The 16,271-nt window shown below is 29.2% G+C and overlaps 2 protein-coding genes across 2 annotated transcripts; one reads left to right on the plus strand and one right to left on the minus strand.

Annotated features, from left to right (window-relative positions):
- Positions 1-287: 287 nt before the first annotated feature.
- On the minus strand, positions 288-12,888 carry LOC126868752 (uncharacterized). Its single transcript, XM_050624531.1, has 4 exons — positions 11,176-12,888; positions 8,004-8,248; positions 7,281-7,431; positions 288-6,968 (listed from the first exon to the last, which is right to left on the minus strand). Exons 1-4 carry the CDS (start codon positions 11,306-11,308, stop codon positions 4,102-4,104), a joined length of 3,396 nt encoding a protein of 1,131 aa, XP_050480488.1. The 5' UTR covers positions 11,309-12,888; the 3' UTR covers positions 288-4,101.
- A 162-nt stretch (positions 12,889-13,050) lies between these two features.
- Positions 13,051-15,414, plus strand: LOC126868753 (CCR4-NOT transcription complex subunit 11). Its single transcript, XM_050624533.1, has 2 exons — positions 13,051-13,315; positions 13,449-15,414. The coding sequence occupies exons 1-2, from the start codon at positions 13,294-13,296 to the stop codon at positions 14,816-14,818; spliced, it is 1,392 nt and encodes a 463-aa protein (XP_050480490.1). The 5' UTR covers positions 13,051-13,293; the 3' UTR covers positions 14,819-15,414.
- The last annotated feature ends 857 nt before the right edge of the window (positions 15,415-16,271 follow it).

Here is a 16,271-nt window from a genome sequence, read left to right on the forward strand (position 1 = left end):
CAAATTGTGGTCTTTAGTTTTTCATTTGAAACATCTTCCGAGTACAGTTCTCAATTCGATGATAAATTTTTATCGATAATTTTTTAATTTATAAAAATACGATCGATGCCAACGAAATTGTAAACTAAATATGAAGATATGAAAAATATTTTTAAAATACATACAAGTTTGTATGTTTGTTATTTTATACAGCTAAACCAAAAATTATCATAATTGCTTAAATCTTGTTAAGCATCGAAGAAAACTGGTCTCATAGCTATATAATGAAATGATTAAAATACATCAGATTATAAGTATCAATAACATATATTTACAACATTTTACATACATCAGACGATTCGAAAAATTTCGTATCGTTGCAAGAAGTCTATTTAAATACAGAAAATGGAGTTTTGTCTAATATATGTATTCGTACTATATAGATATTTTCTAAACTGTTACATTCGTTTTGTTAGTAAATACTTGTCTGATTCTTTATTTTTAACATTAATGTGTATAATTTTATTACAATATTTTGCAGTTTATGATTATATGGTCCAATAAAGTCCTTCATTTTGTTAGATTCTTATATAATAAGAATCGTTCACAGTAGATAACAATTAAGGAACGCATAAAAATAGCAATATACAAGAAATGGGAATGTTTAAATAGCATTGTTTACAGATTAGTACAAAATGTTCTTGGACAATATTAGTACTTCAACAGCAGATAAAGCTACTAAAGATATTCCCTTTTTTTATTTTAAAACTTCAATTTCTTTTTTTAACATCGAAATGAACTAATCTGTTTTGTTTAATTTGTTAAGTTAATACTAAGAAAAATGTAAAATCATTCAACATGTGACTCAGATGGATTTCACATGTATAGTACATTATTTTGGCGTACATATAAAAAAATTTTACTTAATTACTTTCCTAAAAATTACAAACTGTTATTTAAGTCTTAGTAATGTTAAGAACTCTAAAGAAAATTTAATTATAATAAAGTATTCATTTTTGATCATTTGCCTCTCGAATTGAATCATGCATAACGAAACATCTGTAACTGGCCTCTATTTACAACAAAAAACATTTCTAACTGTACACTCTTTTTCTTAATAAAAATGTACATATATATTATTTAACAAATAAAATTGCACTTTAATTTTGAAGAAATTGCGAAATAGATGACTTATTTTAGCAAACATGATCTTATATTTACATGTAAAATTATTTCAAGAAGAAATTTAGTTATCACTAGCAATACCAATCTAAGGCATATTGAAACATATATCATTATTTTACTTAAAAATTAAGGTATTTTTGTTTGCATAATTTGCATAATTTATATATTTATTCAATTTCTTATACAAGAAATTATTTTTCGAATTATGATATTCACGTATGCACACAGCCTTATAAATAATCGAAATGCACACAGGATGGTTCTAAAACAGGTTACCGAATAAACAGACTAGAAAAAGCACCTATACTTCAACCAAAATCCTACACATGTACTAAATTATTGTCAAGTTCCAAATATGAGAAAGATTGATATAATAATTTTGAAAGTATGCTTTTATATTTATATTTGTGACATCTCATTTAATTTATAAGATCAGTATGAAAGAATAGATTTATTTAGAATTTATGTAAATGATATATATGTATATAAATACTATTTTTTTCTATAAGAAATAATTTTCTATATTTGAAATTGAAGCCATGATGAAATGGATTTGCGTCAATAACAATTTTAAATATAAAACTGTGTGATTATTTTTGCATCTCAAATATATATTGATGAGATAATAATTTGAAACACTTCCTATCCTAAAATTACATGCACATACAAAATGTTGATATGATTTATAAGTGAAGATGAATAAAGTGAGAGATAATATTATGTAAACATAATTATGACAAATTATTGATTGCTTATTTCACTAATCTGTTAAATCAATGTATAATTAGCTTCTTGAAATTCTCCTATATACATATATACGTATAATATAATGTTTTATTATGTTCCCTTGTGTTTCAAATATTCTCAATTAACAATATATAGTGGACGGATTTAATAACATGAAATAGAACCTTTAAATGTTTACTATATATAACATATATCAATAAACAAATGTGGCAAAATTCTGTGTACATATATTCATAGTGTTTTGCAGCAAACTGCAGTGAAATGATGAGTAACATGAGGTAAAGATGATTGTTACATTTTTGTTATTTTTTTGTATTTTTCTTCAATGATGATTACTTCGCCGTAAATTGAAATGAAGAAAATATGATTATATAGAAGAATTATGAAAATACCAAAATCATGATTCCTACAACATATAGAACATATTATTTTCTAGTGTAGAAAGTCTAGAAGGTTAGAAGTTTAATAGAGAAACTTTTATTCGGTAAAATAATAATATAATAGAATTTGATAACGTATACAAACATATTGCTATATGTTTGTATAACCAAAGCTTTATAACTGGTTTTGTCGTCGTTTATCGTTATATTATATATTTTATGTACATTTTATAATATAAACATCGTTTATAAGCTCTCATATGAGTTATTTTTGTAAAAAGATGTTAATAATTATCAGCAGTGTTTAAAAAATATTCATTTTATATTTAAAAAATGATTATAATTATTAATTTATTTTTTATATGAAGTGATAATGTATGGTAATAAAATAGTATGGACATTATATAATATTCGTACATTATAATAACAACATTATTTCATATTGTTACAGTTTTGCTTTGCCCCATGTTACCCTATTATTGTTAATATTGCGTTAATATAAAGTACAATAATAATAAGTATAAAAAAATGAATTTTTACTACAGTCATATCCATAAATATTTATATTTTTACACATATAAAAAAATTTAGAAAAACTTATAATAAATATTTTTGCCTCGTACTGAATTTGTGTTGATCAAATTGTGACATATCATCTAATATCAATAATCGAATCGATAATTTTAGTGTTAACATTCTCATATATCATATGGTCATTAGTTAGTAGGTATTTATTGTCTTAACATTTGTTTAATAATTATAGACATGTATATGTAAATTTCTAATAAATCGTGATTTAATACACGCATAAATCATTTATTGCGATAGATCATCTATCACAGTCTGATAGTATACGAGCATTCAATAGATAAAAAATATTCAAATATATATACATATAGCAATAATTAATATATTTAAAAATTTACAATATTTTAAATTCATTTTCATAAAATGTGAATTTTGAATGATTTTGCTAATTATATTGTTTCTATGAATTATATGTTTAAGTTAATTAATATTATTGTATTTGAAATTTCAATAATATGGATTTGTATAATTATTGCTCATTTATAACCATGTATTATGTAAATGTATTAATAATTTTATTAATCAATTTCTGGAATATTTTAAACCATAGTCTTGTAATTTCTTATTATTGTAATAAAGTATGATGTTTAAAAAAACGCGTGTAAAATACATACAATTTTTGGTATGTATGATACTCTTTAATACTGTACTATTTTACACAGATGCGAATCATATATAATACAAATTCTAATTGTAATAATTTTTAAAACAAGAAATGTGTTATAAAATAAATATAATTATAACAACAAATATTTTTATCAAATGATCAGAAAACATGTTTTTTTAAACAAGAGCCAGTCTTTTCAGAAGATTGAGGAAGATACTAGATAAAATTTTCTTCGACTAGTTCAAAAGCAGATCTATTCTGGATGAGCACTATAAGTAGTACATACATATTACGATCGATGTGATTTCTCCATATGAAGAAGTTTAAGTACAGTATATTCTAATTTTAGCTATATATAGTATTAAAATTTTCATATTTTTTGATTATAATATCTGTCTTATTCCTGTACTAAAAAAAAAAAAAAAAAAAAAAAAATGGTTAGTAGAAAAAATGTTGCTAATAATTTGCAATGTTTAGAATTGCTCCTTCAGTTTATAATATGTATTTATTACTTTCAATCTAAACCCACGAAAACATTATTGATTATTGTGTAATTCGCTAATACTTTATTCTTATGTTCGATTTTATTTTTTATTCCCTAAAATAATTCATCGATCATGTCTCTGCGGACCAATTATCTGGTTGTTTGATTTCATGAGACGCGTCTGAACCATCTGAATCTTTTGATTCATTAGATTTATATTCGGTTACATAAATAACTTGTTTTTCTGTATTTCCTTTTTTATTAGATTTCGTAATGTCTGTTCTTCTGGGAGGAACGGGAGGCTTTTTATTAGTTGTAGGTTTTCCATTTGAAGTTGTTTTGATTTCGTTTTGCATCGGTTTCTTACCCTTACTTTCCACTGTGGAAAGTGTTTCACTGCTCTCGTTGTCATCTTCTTGAAATTCCTCTCTATTAGTAGAAAGTTTGATTTCCGTAATATAAGTCGTTTTTTGTGGCATTGGCGTATCTGGGAGTGGTGGTCGATTATCAAAGTCTTGTGGATTATAATCCATTGATTCACCAACTAGCCCGCTATCTTCACTGTTTTCACCACTCGAAACACTGATATTGTTAATGTTACGACGATCCTCACGATCAAATAAGTTTTTGTTATTTATAGTTACACCAGAACCGAATTCGTATTCGTCTTCGTCTTCGTCTTCATCATTTTCTCGATCGATTCTTTGATTTATGGGGACTCCAATTACTCGTTTTGACGACGAGTTCGAATTTAGTGATGACTTTTCACTTCTACTTTCTTTATCTTTAAACGTCGATCCATGGATATGGGACATCGAGATTTGTTCCTTTTCGTCGTTAATTGTTATCGAATTGGAACTACTACCTTCCATTGAATTGGGAGAATAGTCTTGTAAAGGTATTGGGGTTGATGATCTTTTTGTAAATGATTTTTTCTTGCAGGTTTCATGACGATTACAGTTCTCATCGCATGCATGACATCCTCTCTTAATATTAATTTTTGTCACTGGTTCTTCATTGACAGATTTTTTACCGGCATATGAAATCATTTCATTCGACGTTAATGAACTATCTTCTTTCCAGTTTTTGAAACGAAATAAGTCATGTTTAGAGGAATCTAATAATGTCGGCTTTTGTACATATGTTTCAAAATGTTTCAAAGCTTTCTCGAAATCTTTATTCACTATTTTTTCATCATGGTCCGAAAATTGTTCATTTATTATCATACTATCATTGTTAAAATCATCGGGTAATGAGATTTCCTTTTTAAATTGTAATTCTACTTCTTCAACTGTAGGACTTTTAATAACATTTCCATCATTAACAATTCTGACCAGAGAATTATCTTCATCTGGATTGAACATTCGTTCTGCATGAATAAATTCTTCTGTAAGTCTTTTGCTCAAGGGAAGATTATAAAGTTCGATACTAGTTTCGTCGTCTGTAGGATTTAGTTCTTTCGAGTCAGAAGTTTCATCTTTTAACTTAATCTCTATAGAAGACTTAGATCGTTCGAGCGAACCATTACTCTTTTTTCTAATTTTTGATTTTTTCGACTTATCTTCCGAATCCTGTTTTTTACGCCATACAACATCTTCTAAATTACCCCATTCATTCGACTTTTTCAATAATCTTCTATCAAAAGTATCCATTTGATCAAGCTTAGTTAAATCTTCCGTAGATTCATTAATATCCTCCGGTGGTAGAGGTGCTTTACGTTTCTTCGTGCCGGTATCAGTCATGTCCAGACTTTGTGCTCTTTCAAGTGTTGCCGACGTTCTGCATTCGTACTTTGATAGATCACCTAAGCTCGCAGCTTTTCTGTAAACATCGTCTTCTTCATCTTCGTCGTTATTTGTCTCCGGTACAGGTGTCCGATGAATGGTAATATCAGCCGAGTTCAATTCGATAGTCGTAAAACTGTTTTGAATTTCGCTGTCAGTGTCAGATTCAGAGTGTCTTCCATCAATTATCAAAGTTTCTACTTTTTCTTCTACACGTGGATCTATTCTTTCTGTAGTTTCGCGTACTTTCTTTATATATTCAGATAAAGAATCCGTATAATCAGTAATACTATTGATTTCATCTTCTTTTCTCAAATCGTATTCTTTCGTAGTCAACGAATCTTTCTTCATAGTAGAAGTACATTCGATATCATAATTATTGCTTTTTGGTGGCGGTGGAGCTTTCCTTTTATTCTTTTGCTGATTTTTGGAATCCTCTACCTCGATGGAATCTACATTTTTTGATATATTTAATAGCTCAGAACTATTTTTTCGGTTTCTACGAGCGGCCATGGCTGCGTTATGAACTTCTGTTGGTACTTCGGATGGTACATGAATCGACGTATCACTAAGTTTGCTGCTTTTATTTAATGTATCGTTATGCAGTTCGAAGGTATCATTTTTCCCCTTAGAAACTTGCAATACTTGTGACGTTTGTTGACATTGAGCTTCTTCCTTTTTGTCACCAACTCTGGAAGCTTCGTTCATATTTGACAAATGTTTCTCTGTATCGAGTTTCTTTGAATGTTTTCTTTCAAGATTTGTGTTATGTTCATTTTGATTTTCAATGCGATGAACAGTTCCATCAAGGGAGGGTAAAACTTTAATACCAAATTTATAGTGATTGCCCTTGGACTCGTCGTGACATTTTTCAAATATTTGACTATTTGGTGTGAATTTTGTGGATTTCAAAGTCGAATTCATCGTCGAATAGTTAGAATTGATAGAGTCATTCGGATCAACTATGAAGAGTCTCTTCGCAATACTCTTCGATTGTGAGAGTTCTGGAATTGATTGACTCCTGTATAAAGGATGACAAATTCTTGCCGCGCTAGGACCAACACTTTTTTTCAAAAGTGTGGTTGGCTTCGATCCAATTCCACCGCTTTCTACTTCAAGCTTTACGTCGTATGGCGAAGCATAACTTAAAATCGTTAAGGCATCCTCGTAGACCATATTCCGAAAACTGATTTTTACACTAGCTATACGATCACCTGTGAAAATAGTAATGTAATAATAATAATGTAATAATAATGTAATAATAATGTAATGAATAATAGTAAAATTAAGTTTCTTCAAATTTATTGCTATTTACATATATTTAGTATTTAATAAGGGTGATTCTACGTACAAGAATAAATCGAAGACGTGGAATGAAATTCTTTTAACCGAATCATCGTTTTCAAGAGAATCGAATTTGAAAATATGTCAAGCAAATTTAAATTTGGCTAATTATCGACTGGTTATAAAGGTATAACGATTGCTTTAAAATATTTAGTTTCTCGGATATAAAAATAACGACTAACCTGGATGTATTCGACCGGATTCCGATGCAGGTCCACGATGTAGAAGATCTTTAACAAAGATTCCTTCTCTCATATTGCCGCAAATATTAAATCCCAGCCCTGTGAAATCTCGGCTTTTTAAGCTAACTATATTGATCCTTGTTGCTTTCGGCTGCATAAAAAGAAATCTCTGATTAGTCGAATTGAAAATAACACATTATCGATAATTGCAACGTTACAAGTATTATTCCTTTCAATAAATCATATTACACATATTAAAATAATAATTTAACATATTCTTTTCCTATTCCTTTGAAATCATCAGTGTTCTTTGATCTACATAGAAAACTTCCGTTTTATTATATTACGTTCTCTTCTTCTTATATTACGTATTCTTCTTATATTCACTTCTTACATACATTTCAAACGCTCATTTTGTAAAAATTAGCTTTATAATTCGACTCATACGCCATGGACTTCCTCCTCGCCAAGAAACATAAAGGCACGTATCGAAGATGGCTAGATTAACTGTACATCCAACCAAATTTGGCTATGCACAATACCTTCTATGTTTGGAATATCGAAAGGAAATGTTTATTTTATAATCACTGTAGCCTGCTTCATAAAAGACTTTTACATGCATATGCATATTCTTTTCGTATTTTTCTTACAACGTTGTGTCTTCGTTCGTAATATAACCTCTGTATTACATCGTGAAACGGGCGAAAAATAGATAGAACTTACTCCAAGGCACGAATCGTCCAGAGTTTTTCGTTTATCGGTGCGGTTAGTCGAGCCCAGTCCTAAGGATGTCCAGGAGGTAGACCATCGTGTAGAATCTTTGCTTGAAGTGTCTCCAGGTGTCAGAGACACCGGTACCTCTCGAATTCGGTTACTTGACGATATCGTGACATCCTTGAAACAGGGATTGTCAAAGGCATAGGCTTCTTCGACGATTTCTGGATCAGTCACCAGTACTAAGTGTTTTCCTAAAGATATTTGTTTGATATTATTATTGATCGAGATTAATTATTTCGAATGATTAAAAATGAATGTTTTCACAGGACTTGTGTTTTTATATCCTACTTTTAAAATATACTTTTCTAATAAATAAAATAAATTCTCATGGCGGAATACTTGCCTCGAAAATGATTATATAAGTATTTGAATTTTAAATTACTTTCTATCCGGGCAAATGTTCGATAAATATTATTTTTCGTTTAACCATATTGCCTATCTATCGGAATTTGATATATTTTTTTACATGACATTGTTATCGCATAAACTACGCTTATAGTAATTTAACTACTCCTTCTCTGTTTACAAATTGTAAGATATTCCGATATGTTATATAAAAATAAGAATTTTTTTTAAAAGATACATTAATTAACAGAGCGAATACGATTTTCATAGTATATGTATAATACGCGTTTATTCGATATCGTTGTAGTTCGTTGATGCCAGCTACTCTGCTTGAATTATCTGATTCCGCCTGTTCGTGCTCATTTATGTTCGTTTGTTATAATATACAGACGGATCTTAATAAGCGCCAAGAAAGTTAAGTTTTACGATCCTGAAAGAAAAACTGAGATACAAACGCGTGCTATATGGACAACAGAAAACTCTTTTATTACGCTATTACTAATTAATATTACATATTGACTTAACGGTCTAGACGAATAGATTATATGTACATACGTACGATGTATTAAACGACGCATCGAATTAATATAAAAAAAATTATGTATATAAGGAAATAATATAATGGATATTGGTCATGTTAGAGATATTTGAGAGATATTACGTAAATTATATTACTACATACGGTGACATCATTCTACAGATTTGCGCTTATTTACCGCGTTTAGCATACTCTTGTCTGCCTACTACGTTTACGCATATATTAAAAATTACATGCTATTCTGGTTGTTTCAAAGTGCATTTTTCATTTACGAAGAAACTTAAATCACGAAATGAGTTCGATTCTCCTCGGTAGATTTAATTTACACAATTAGTAAGTTTCGTTATTATTCAGTTCTTTCTGCTAATTTATAATAAAACTTATAATAAAGAAAAACTAATTTATAATAAGAATATATGTATGTACTTGTGTACTGTGTATCACATATGTACCAGGAAGTACTATACTTGTATGAATATGTATGAATATGTAGTAAAATATATTATCGAGATAGTACAAGTAAATTTCGACTGCCCTTTGTACGAACAATAACTTCAATTTGTGTATTTCAAGAATATTTGTTTACTATAAATGCTTTAAATTTACTTTGAAACATTATCACTCTATTACTATGCTCATCATTTGATCAGATAATGATTAATTTTATATGTGTGTCTGTTTCTCTACACATTCATATAAAAGTTAATCAATATTAAATATAAATAAATCTTTATCATTAAATTAATTGCTATTTATATCCAATGTATCAAATATTTTCAATTATAACAGAGTTCTTATAATTTGAATCGCTTATTTCAGATAATCTCAGATTCCATTTAACCATTATTAGATAATTCGATGCTTGTTAAGTAACAACATTCATTTGTCACTTTTAATATCTTTCCCTACTGTACTTGCTATTATTATTTTAACTTTTATTTTCATTATATATTTATACAATCTTATTCATTTCGCAATTGATTAAACTTTCATTTCTACAAATTAATTTTGCGTGTGATTTAAATTTCATATAGAATTAATAAATATTTATAAATGCAATTATCATTAATGCTGTGATATACGTAACTATAATTATATAGGAATATTTTCTAACTATTTGGTAATTCCGAGGTAAATAAAAGAAAAGAAAGAAAAGGAGAAAAGTTCAAAAATTGAATTGGTAGTTCTTCTTATATTTATATATTATTTTGAATTGAAAAACACTGCTTAACTATCTATATCGGCTCTGTACCAATTTAACGTTCCACGTGTAGTATATTCTATAATCCTAAAAGTCGATCCCAAAGTAAAGAATGCACATTCCGTAGGAGATATTTTACATTCTAATCTGTAAACATCATTCCACCAGATAGAGATTCCAATGTATCGAGCTAGAGAGACTTTCGTGTCTTATTGTGTCTCTCGAGTGGCACTTCAAGGTCTACCTTTTGCGTGGATATACGCATCAATTGCGACGCAATAGCGAAAAGGTTTGTAATATGCAACACACGTTGATAGAATGTACGAAATGGCAAGGAATATTTCTTTGAATTTCTTTTACTATGATATATATCGTTCTATTATCCCTAATTATTCATGTAAAATTTTTATGACAACTCTTCGGAGATTAACCAATCTACTTAGTAGGTCATTTCAATAGATAGATATTTTCTACATCTTCAATGACACATGATGTTTTGGTTTACAGAATGTTTTACATCACAAAGTTGTACTGTTGAGAAACATCGATTAGTTACATAATTGTATTTCTTTCATCTATCAGTTCGTCAGTTGTGTCTAAATTGCCCAACTTTCAGTCGATCGATTAGAAAATATGCATATAATTGTTCCGCGTGCCAGGGCGGAGTTCTTTTGCATCGTGCATTTGATGTATTTCTATAGAAGTTGCGGAGAAATAACGCGTAGGAATAAATTCCGATTTATTGTGCAATAAACCTCATCGACTTTGCATATGCTTGGTATCGTAAAAGTATGACTACAAGTCGGTAAGTGCAACAAATTGTTATCCTCAATGATAAAATACCATTGGTTCTTTGAATGAGCAAATTAGTTGTCGCAAGAACGTCGTTGCAATAGCTTGAATTTAACAGCTAGAGCGCGCTCGAGCGAACACAGGATCATGAATGTAAACCACGATCTGTCATTACGGATCCTATGACACATTATTACCGGCAGTTGATAGGATTTCTATATCTATGAAATACGAGGACTCACCCTTGTGCCTACGCCACTGTCTGTAAAGGAGCGCAGCAACCAGCAGCAGGAGAATTGTTGTAAGGAAAGTACCGATTACAGCCCCTGCCACATTTCCTGCCCCAAAACAGGTATCCCGTGGCTCGTCCTCCATTGCTCCTTCTTAAACTCTCCTTCGATACATTTCCAACCTGGCTGCTGCAGCGTACTCACGTTTCTTCTTCAAGAAATATCCGTCCTAAACCTTTGAACAGACTAGGCTTCACACTGTTCACCGCGATTCCGTTCGATGTGCACAAGAAGACATTATTTTCACTTCGTGAGTCGTTGCCCTTTACCGAAGAATCAGCACCGCGATCGGAGACCGTCCTACTGCCGTGACACCGTGCACGATACTAAAGAGAAAGAGAAGAAGTAGTAAGAGAAAGAGAAAAGAGAGAACGGCCCCATGGATCGAGTAAAACAGGTAGCTGCGCAACAGGTGCTTCTGCCTATGAGGTGGGGATTCCATCTCTGCACAATTTACAGAGGGCCGGGGGCAGGGAGGGAACGAGTATGCGAGATCAGTGGGGGACCCTGGCATTCCTTCACCGTTTCAGAGCTGACCGTATTTCTCATACCTCATACCTAGCCTAGAAGTATTGCATGAATGTAAGCCGTAGGAGTGTAAAGAAATGATTCTTATATGGATTAATTTTTATAAAGCGGAAACGCACGCGCCGCTATTGTTACAAATCACTTTTCAAGAATAATTCCCTTGAATGATGATACATCAGCCAATAGTATATATTATTTGGTAAAAGTATTTAAGAAAATGATAATAAATCAATGATTAACGTGTAATTTAGATGAATACATACAATGTGTATAGAGACAATTAGGAAATGAAAATTTCAAATCTTTCATATATGATGTTAAATTACTCAATAAGAATTTTAGAAAATAGAACATTATTAGTTTATGACTGTTATTTATTACTTAAATTTTACATAAGGATTATTGTTAACTAAACTTTTGCTGATGTGTGATAATGTGTAAATCGACTTAAAAAGCAAAACAGTTGTTTTAAAAGTACCATTACTATAAAAGTTACATTTAGTAATATTATTAGATAATAATTATAAATTCCCTAAACTATGAATGATCAAACTTACAACTATCTTTGATCTTAGCAAACCTAACTATACTTTGAGCGTGTCATAATGCGCCATTTCTATACATAGATATATATATAGTTCTTTCTAATTAATATAGTTTCTATGCACCGGAAATTCTCAAGCAAAAAGATATAGATCGTAATCTGAAAAAAATATAGTTCATTTCAATTTCTTTCTTTATTGTAAGCTGAAATTTTACATATAATGATCTTAGATATTAAGTATTTTCTCAGGATGAAGATATGTATTGAAGATTTGTATATGGATGAAATATGGATATATATATAGTAGGAAATTAGTTAATGAAAAAAGTAATTACATCCATATATGCAATTAAGAATGTAGCATATTATATATGAGTATTATTTATTTGTAATAAACAATTTGAAAACACATATACATAATATGTATCTGTTTAATATTATATAGTATTATTAACAACAAAACTGTACAGTGTAACCAGAGATATTCATATACGAACTGTTTATATATTTGTTTTTAGTTTTAGATTAATTAAATAATATTTATTAATAAGAACAATAAAAAGAAATAGAGCATTTCAAAATATGGACTTTTAGAAAGAATCGTATAAGTTTGTAAATTATTTGAGACACAAGTAATCTGTAAATAAATTTATCAACAAATGTATGAAATTATATTGATGCATATACATATGTTGCATGAGTTTTGAAATTGGCGCGATACAAATAATGAAATAGATAGCGTTAAAGTAGTTTGCTGTTACTACGATATAGTACATATATTTCTACTGTTTCTACTGTTTTTTCTAAAATTCTATAACACTCAGTTCCATACTACGATAGAAATGGTTTATTATTTTCAATTGAGTTGATAGCATGATCGTATAATTGAATCCTACATGTATTCTTACATGTATTCTTACATGTATTCCTACGTGTAGTCCTACATGTATTCTAGTCATAACCTGTAAAGTAACAACTAAAAAATGTGACAAAACTAAATGTATATAATACTAAAATACTGTAAGTTGATATGTTATATGTAATTAATAATTTAAGAAATGAATTGCTATATTTGAACCTCGATATTCATGAATATAATCGTGGAAAAAAAATATAATCGAGGTGCTATAACCTAGTTCAATCTGTTATTGAGGCATTATGACGCTTAGTCCGAAAGATTTATCAAAATTATTGGATATCCTGGAAGAAGAAAACCTGGATACGAGTTTGGAAAATCTTTGTAATCAGTTACATCAAATATTTCCGAAAGAAGATCGATTTAAAGTGGGAATGACATTGGTTCTCCTTTTACAGCATATAGATTTATTGCCAAAAAATGTTCAACGTATAATAGCAGTTGCATTGTTATTTGACCTTTATAGAGGAGAAACACTAGCATCGACACCATTTGCGCCTGTTTTTGTACAGGTTTTAAGATCCCAAGAAGATACAAATAATGGAGTACCAAAGACAAATTTTTCAGGACACATACCAGTTTTATCACAATGTGAAAAAAATCTTTTAATAAGTTTACTGGGATATAACCAAAAGGACATTTTAAAGAAAACTCCAAGACAAATTGTGGATGAATTGTATTTTGTATCTGTACCACCTGTTGATTTAAGTAATTTACAAGTACAACTAGCAGAGCGTCGTTCAGAATTACCTTCCATTGCCAAATGTGGAAATCCTGTGATCTTACCTGATATGGATCATTCTAAAGTAACAGAGATCGATAAAAATGCAACAAAAAACATGACAGAAGTTTTAACTGCTAATGACCCACCTTTATGTAGTCAAAGTTATCATCCTGAGTTTTTAAGATTAGTACCTCCTCTTTATCGTTCAGTCGATGAATTACCATGGTTCAATGTTACAGATCCATCTCAATTTACAATTGAATATGATACTAATATGTGTGTCTCAAATTGTGCTGGTGCAGAAGCTCGCAGATTAATGGGCAAAGCGTTCAAAAGTGTACTGACGTTACAACAACAACAGCATCTTGTTAATGAATTGGATAGAGATCCAAAACTGGTGTATCATATTGGTCTTACTCCAGGAAAACTACCAGATTTGGTAGAGAATAACCCTTTGATTGCAATTGAAGTTTTGTTGAAACTTATGCAATCAAGTCAAATAACAGAATATTTTAGTGTTTTGGTAAATATGGAGATGTCTCTTCATTCAATGGAAGTAGTCAATAGATTAACTACTACTGTGGACCTACCTACAGAATTTGTTCATTTATACATTAGTAATTGCATTTCTACTTGTGAAACTATAAAAGATCGTTATATGCAGAATCGTTTAGTACGTTTGGTTTGTGTTTTTCTGCAATCCTTAATTAGGAACAAAATCATAAATGTGAAAGAACTCTTTATTGAAGTGCAAGCATTTTGCATTGAATTTAGCCGCATTAGGGAAGCTGCAGCTCTTTTTCGCCTACTTAAACAACTTGAATCTGGTGACATTGGTGGATTGAATGCACCACCCACTAATAATAAATTGGATATGTGTTAACATAGTTAATAATATACTTTTCAAATATTTAATAGAAAATTAATAGAGCTATGAAGTTTTGTAACTATTTTTTTATGAACAAAATTACAACGAATTAAAATATTTATATATAATTGATGTTTATGTATAATTTTAGTATTTGATAAGTAAATTATTAGGTATCATTTATTTTCGATTAAGTGTTTACATATTACATAATATTTTCATTAAAATAATTAAAAGAAAAAGTGTTTCTGCAATAATATATATAAAGCATACTTATTCATCTCTCATAATTTTTGTGCTAGAACTACATGAAATATATGTATACTATCTATTATCATAGATATATTGTAATATATATGTCTTAAAAAATAATGTATGTTGTTTCCTAATAATTAATAAAAGATTGCATAAATTGCACTTAGGAAAAGATAAAATGGACTATTATTTGTGCTCAGATGAAATATTTTTTGTTACTATGTAGTTTTTAATATTTGTATATTACATTATCAAAGTTAATAAAATCTTACAAAATACTAACATGTCATAAACATTTATTACGTGAAATAAAGGATACAATAGACATAAACAATAAATTTTAATATTTAATTATATTACATTGTCATTAATGTCGCCTTTCTGATTCATTCAAGGCAGTGTTTACTGTTTATGCAATACAGTCATCATTGTTATTTACTACAATCAACTTAATTGTTAGTATTTTAAATTATTTTCTACTATATTATTTATAGTACATAACAAATATATATCTTCATTCTATATTTGTGTATACATATAATGTAACACATTACTCGTTTTATATCGTAACGCATAATCGTTTTAACGATTTCACTACTTTGCTATATTAGTGTTGATACTACAACAATACAAATAAAAGCTGTGATTTCTGTTAGTAAGCTATTTATAACAACAAGCTGTATAAAAGTAAAAATAGAATAAATGTGTGAACTATTTATAGCATGTGAATCACCACATTTGTAACTTTTGTAACACTGTTACGTTTTCTATGTACGTATATATATTTACATAGATTACATTTTACCATCTACTTCAGAAATAACTCGTGAATCAAGAATAAAACCATTTTCATTGCGAATATCCGTTTCATTATATTTTAAGTAATTTGTAAAATAAATTCAATGATCTATTGCAAGATTATCTTTGAATATTTTCGAATGGAAATTAATATGTTCTTTAAATAATCTTTCACGGTAGTGAATTTCTGGAGATTTTTGTATTTATGTTTCCTAAATTATAGATTAAAATCTTACATTTCTCAATTTCTTGTATGGAAATATAAAATTCCTATGTTAAAAGCCACACATATATACATACAAGTACATAAATTTTCCGCATCGCCGAGAGATCTAAATGCTCGCACTATTAATGTGTATCAAGCTGAGCTACTACATACTTCGAACATGATTTCAGTCATTGTACATTCTGAAAA

The sequence above is a fragment of the Bombus huntii genome, chromosome 8, assembly GCF_024542735.1.
Source record: "Bombus huntii isolate Logan2020A chromosome 8, iyBomHunt1.1, whole genome shotgun sequence".
In the NCBI taxonomy this organism is placed as follows: domain Eukaryota; kingdom Metazoa; phylum Arthropoda; class Insecta; order Hymenoptera; family Apidae; genus Bombus; species Bombus huntii.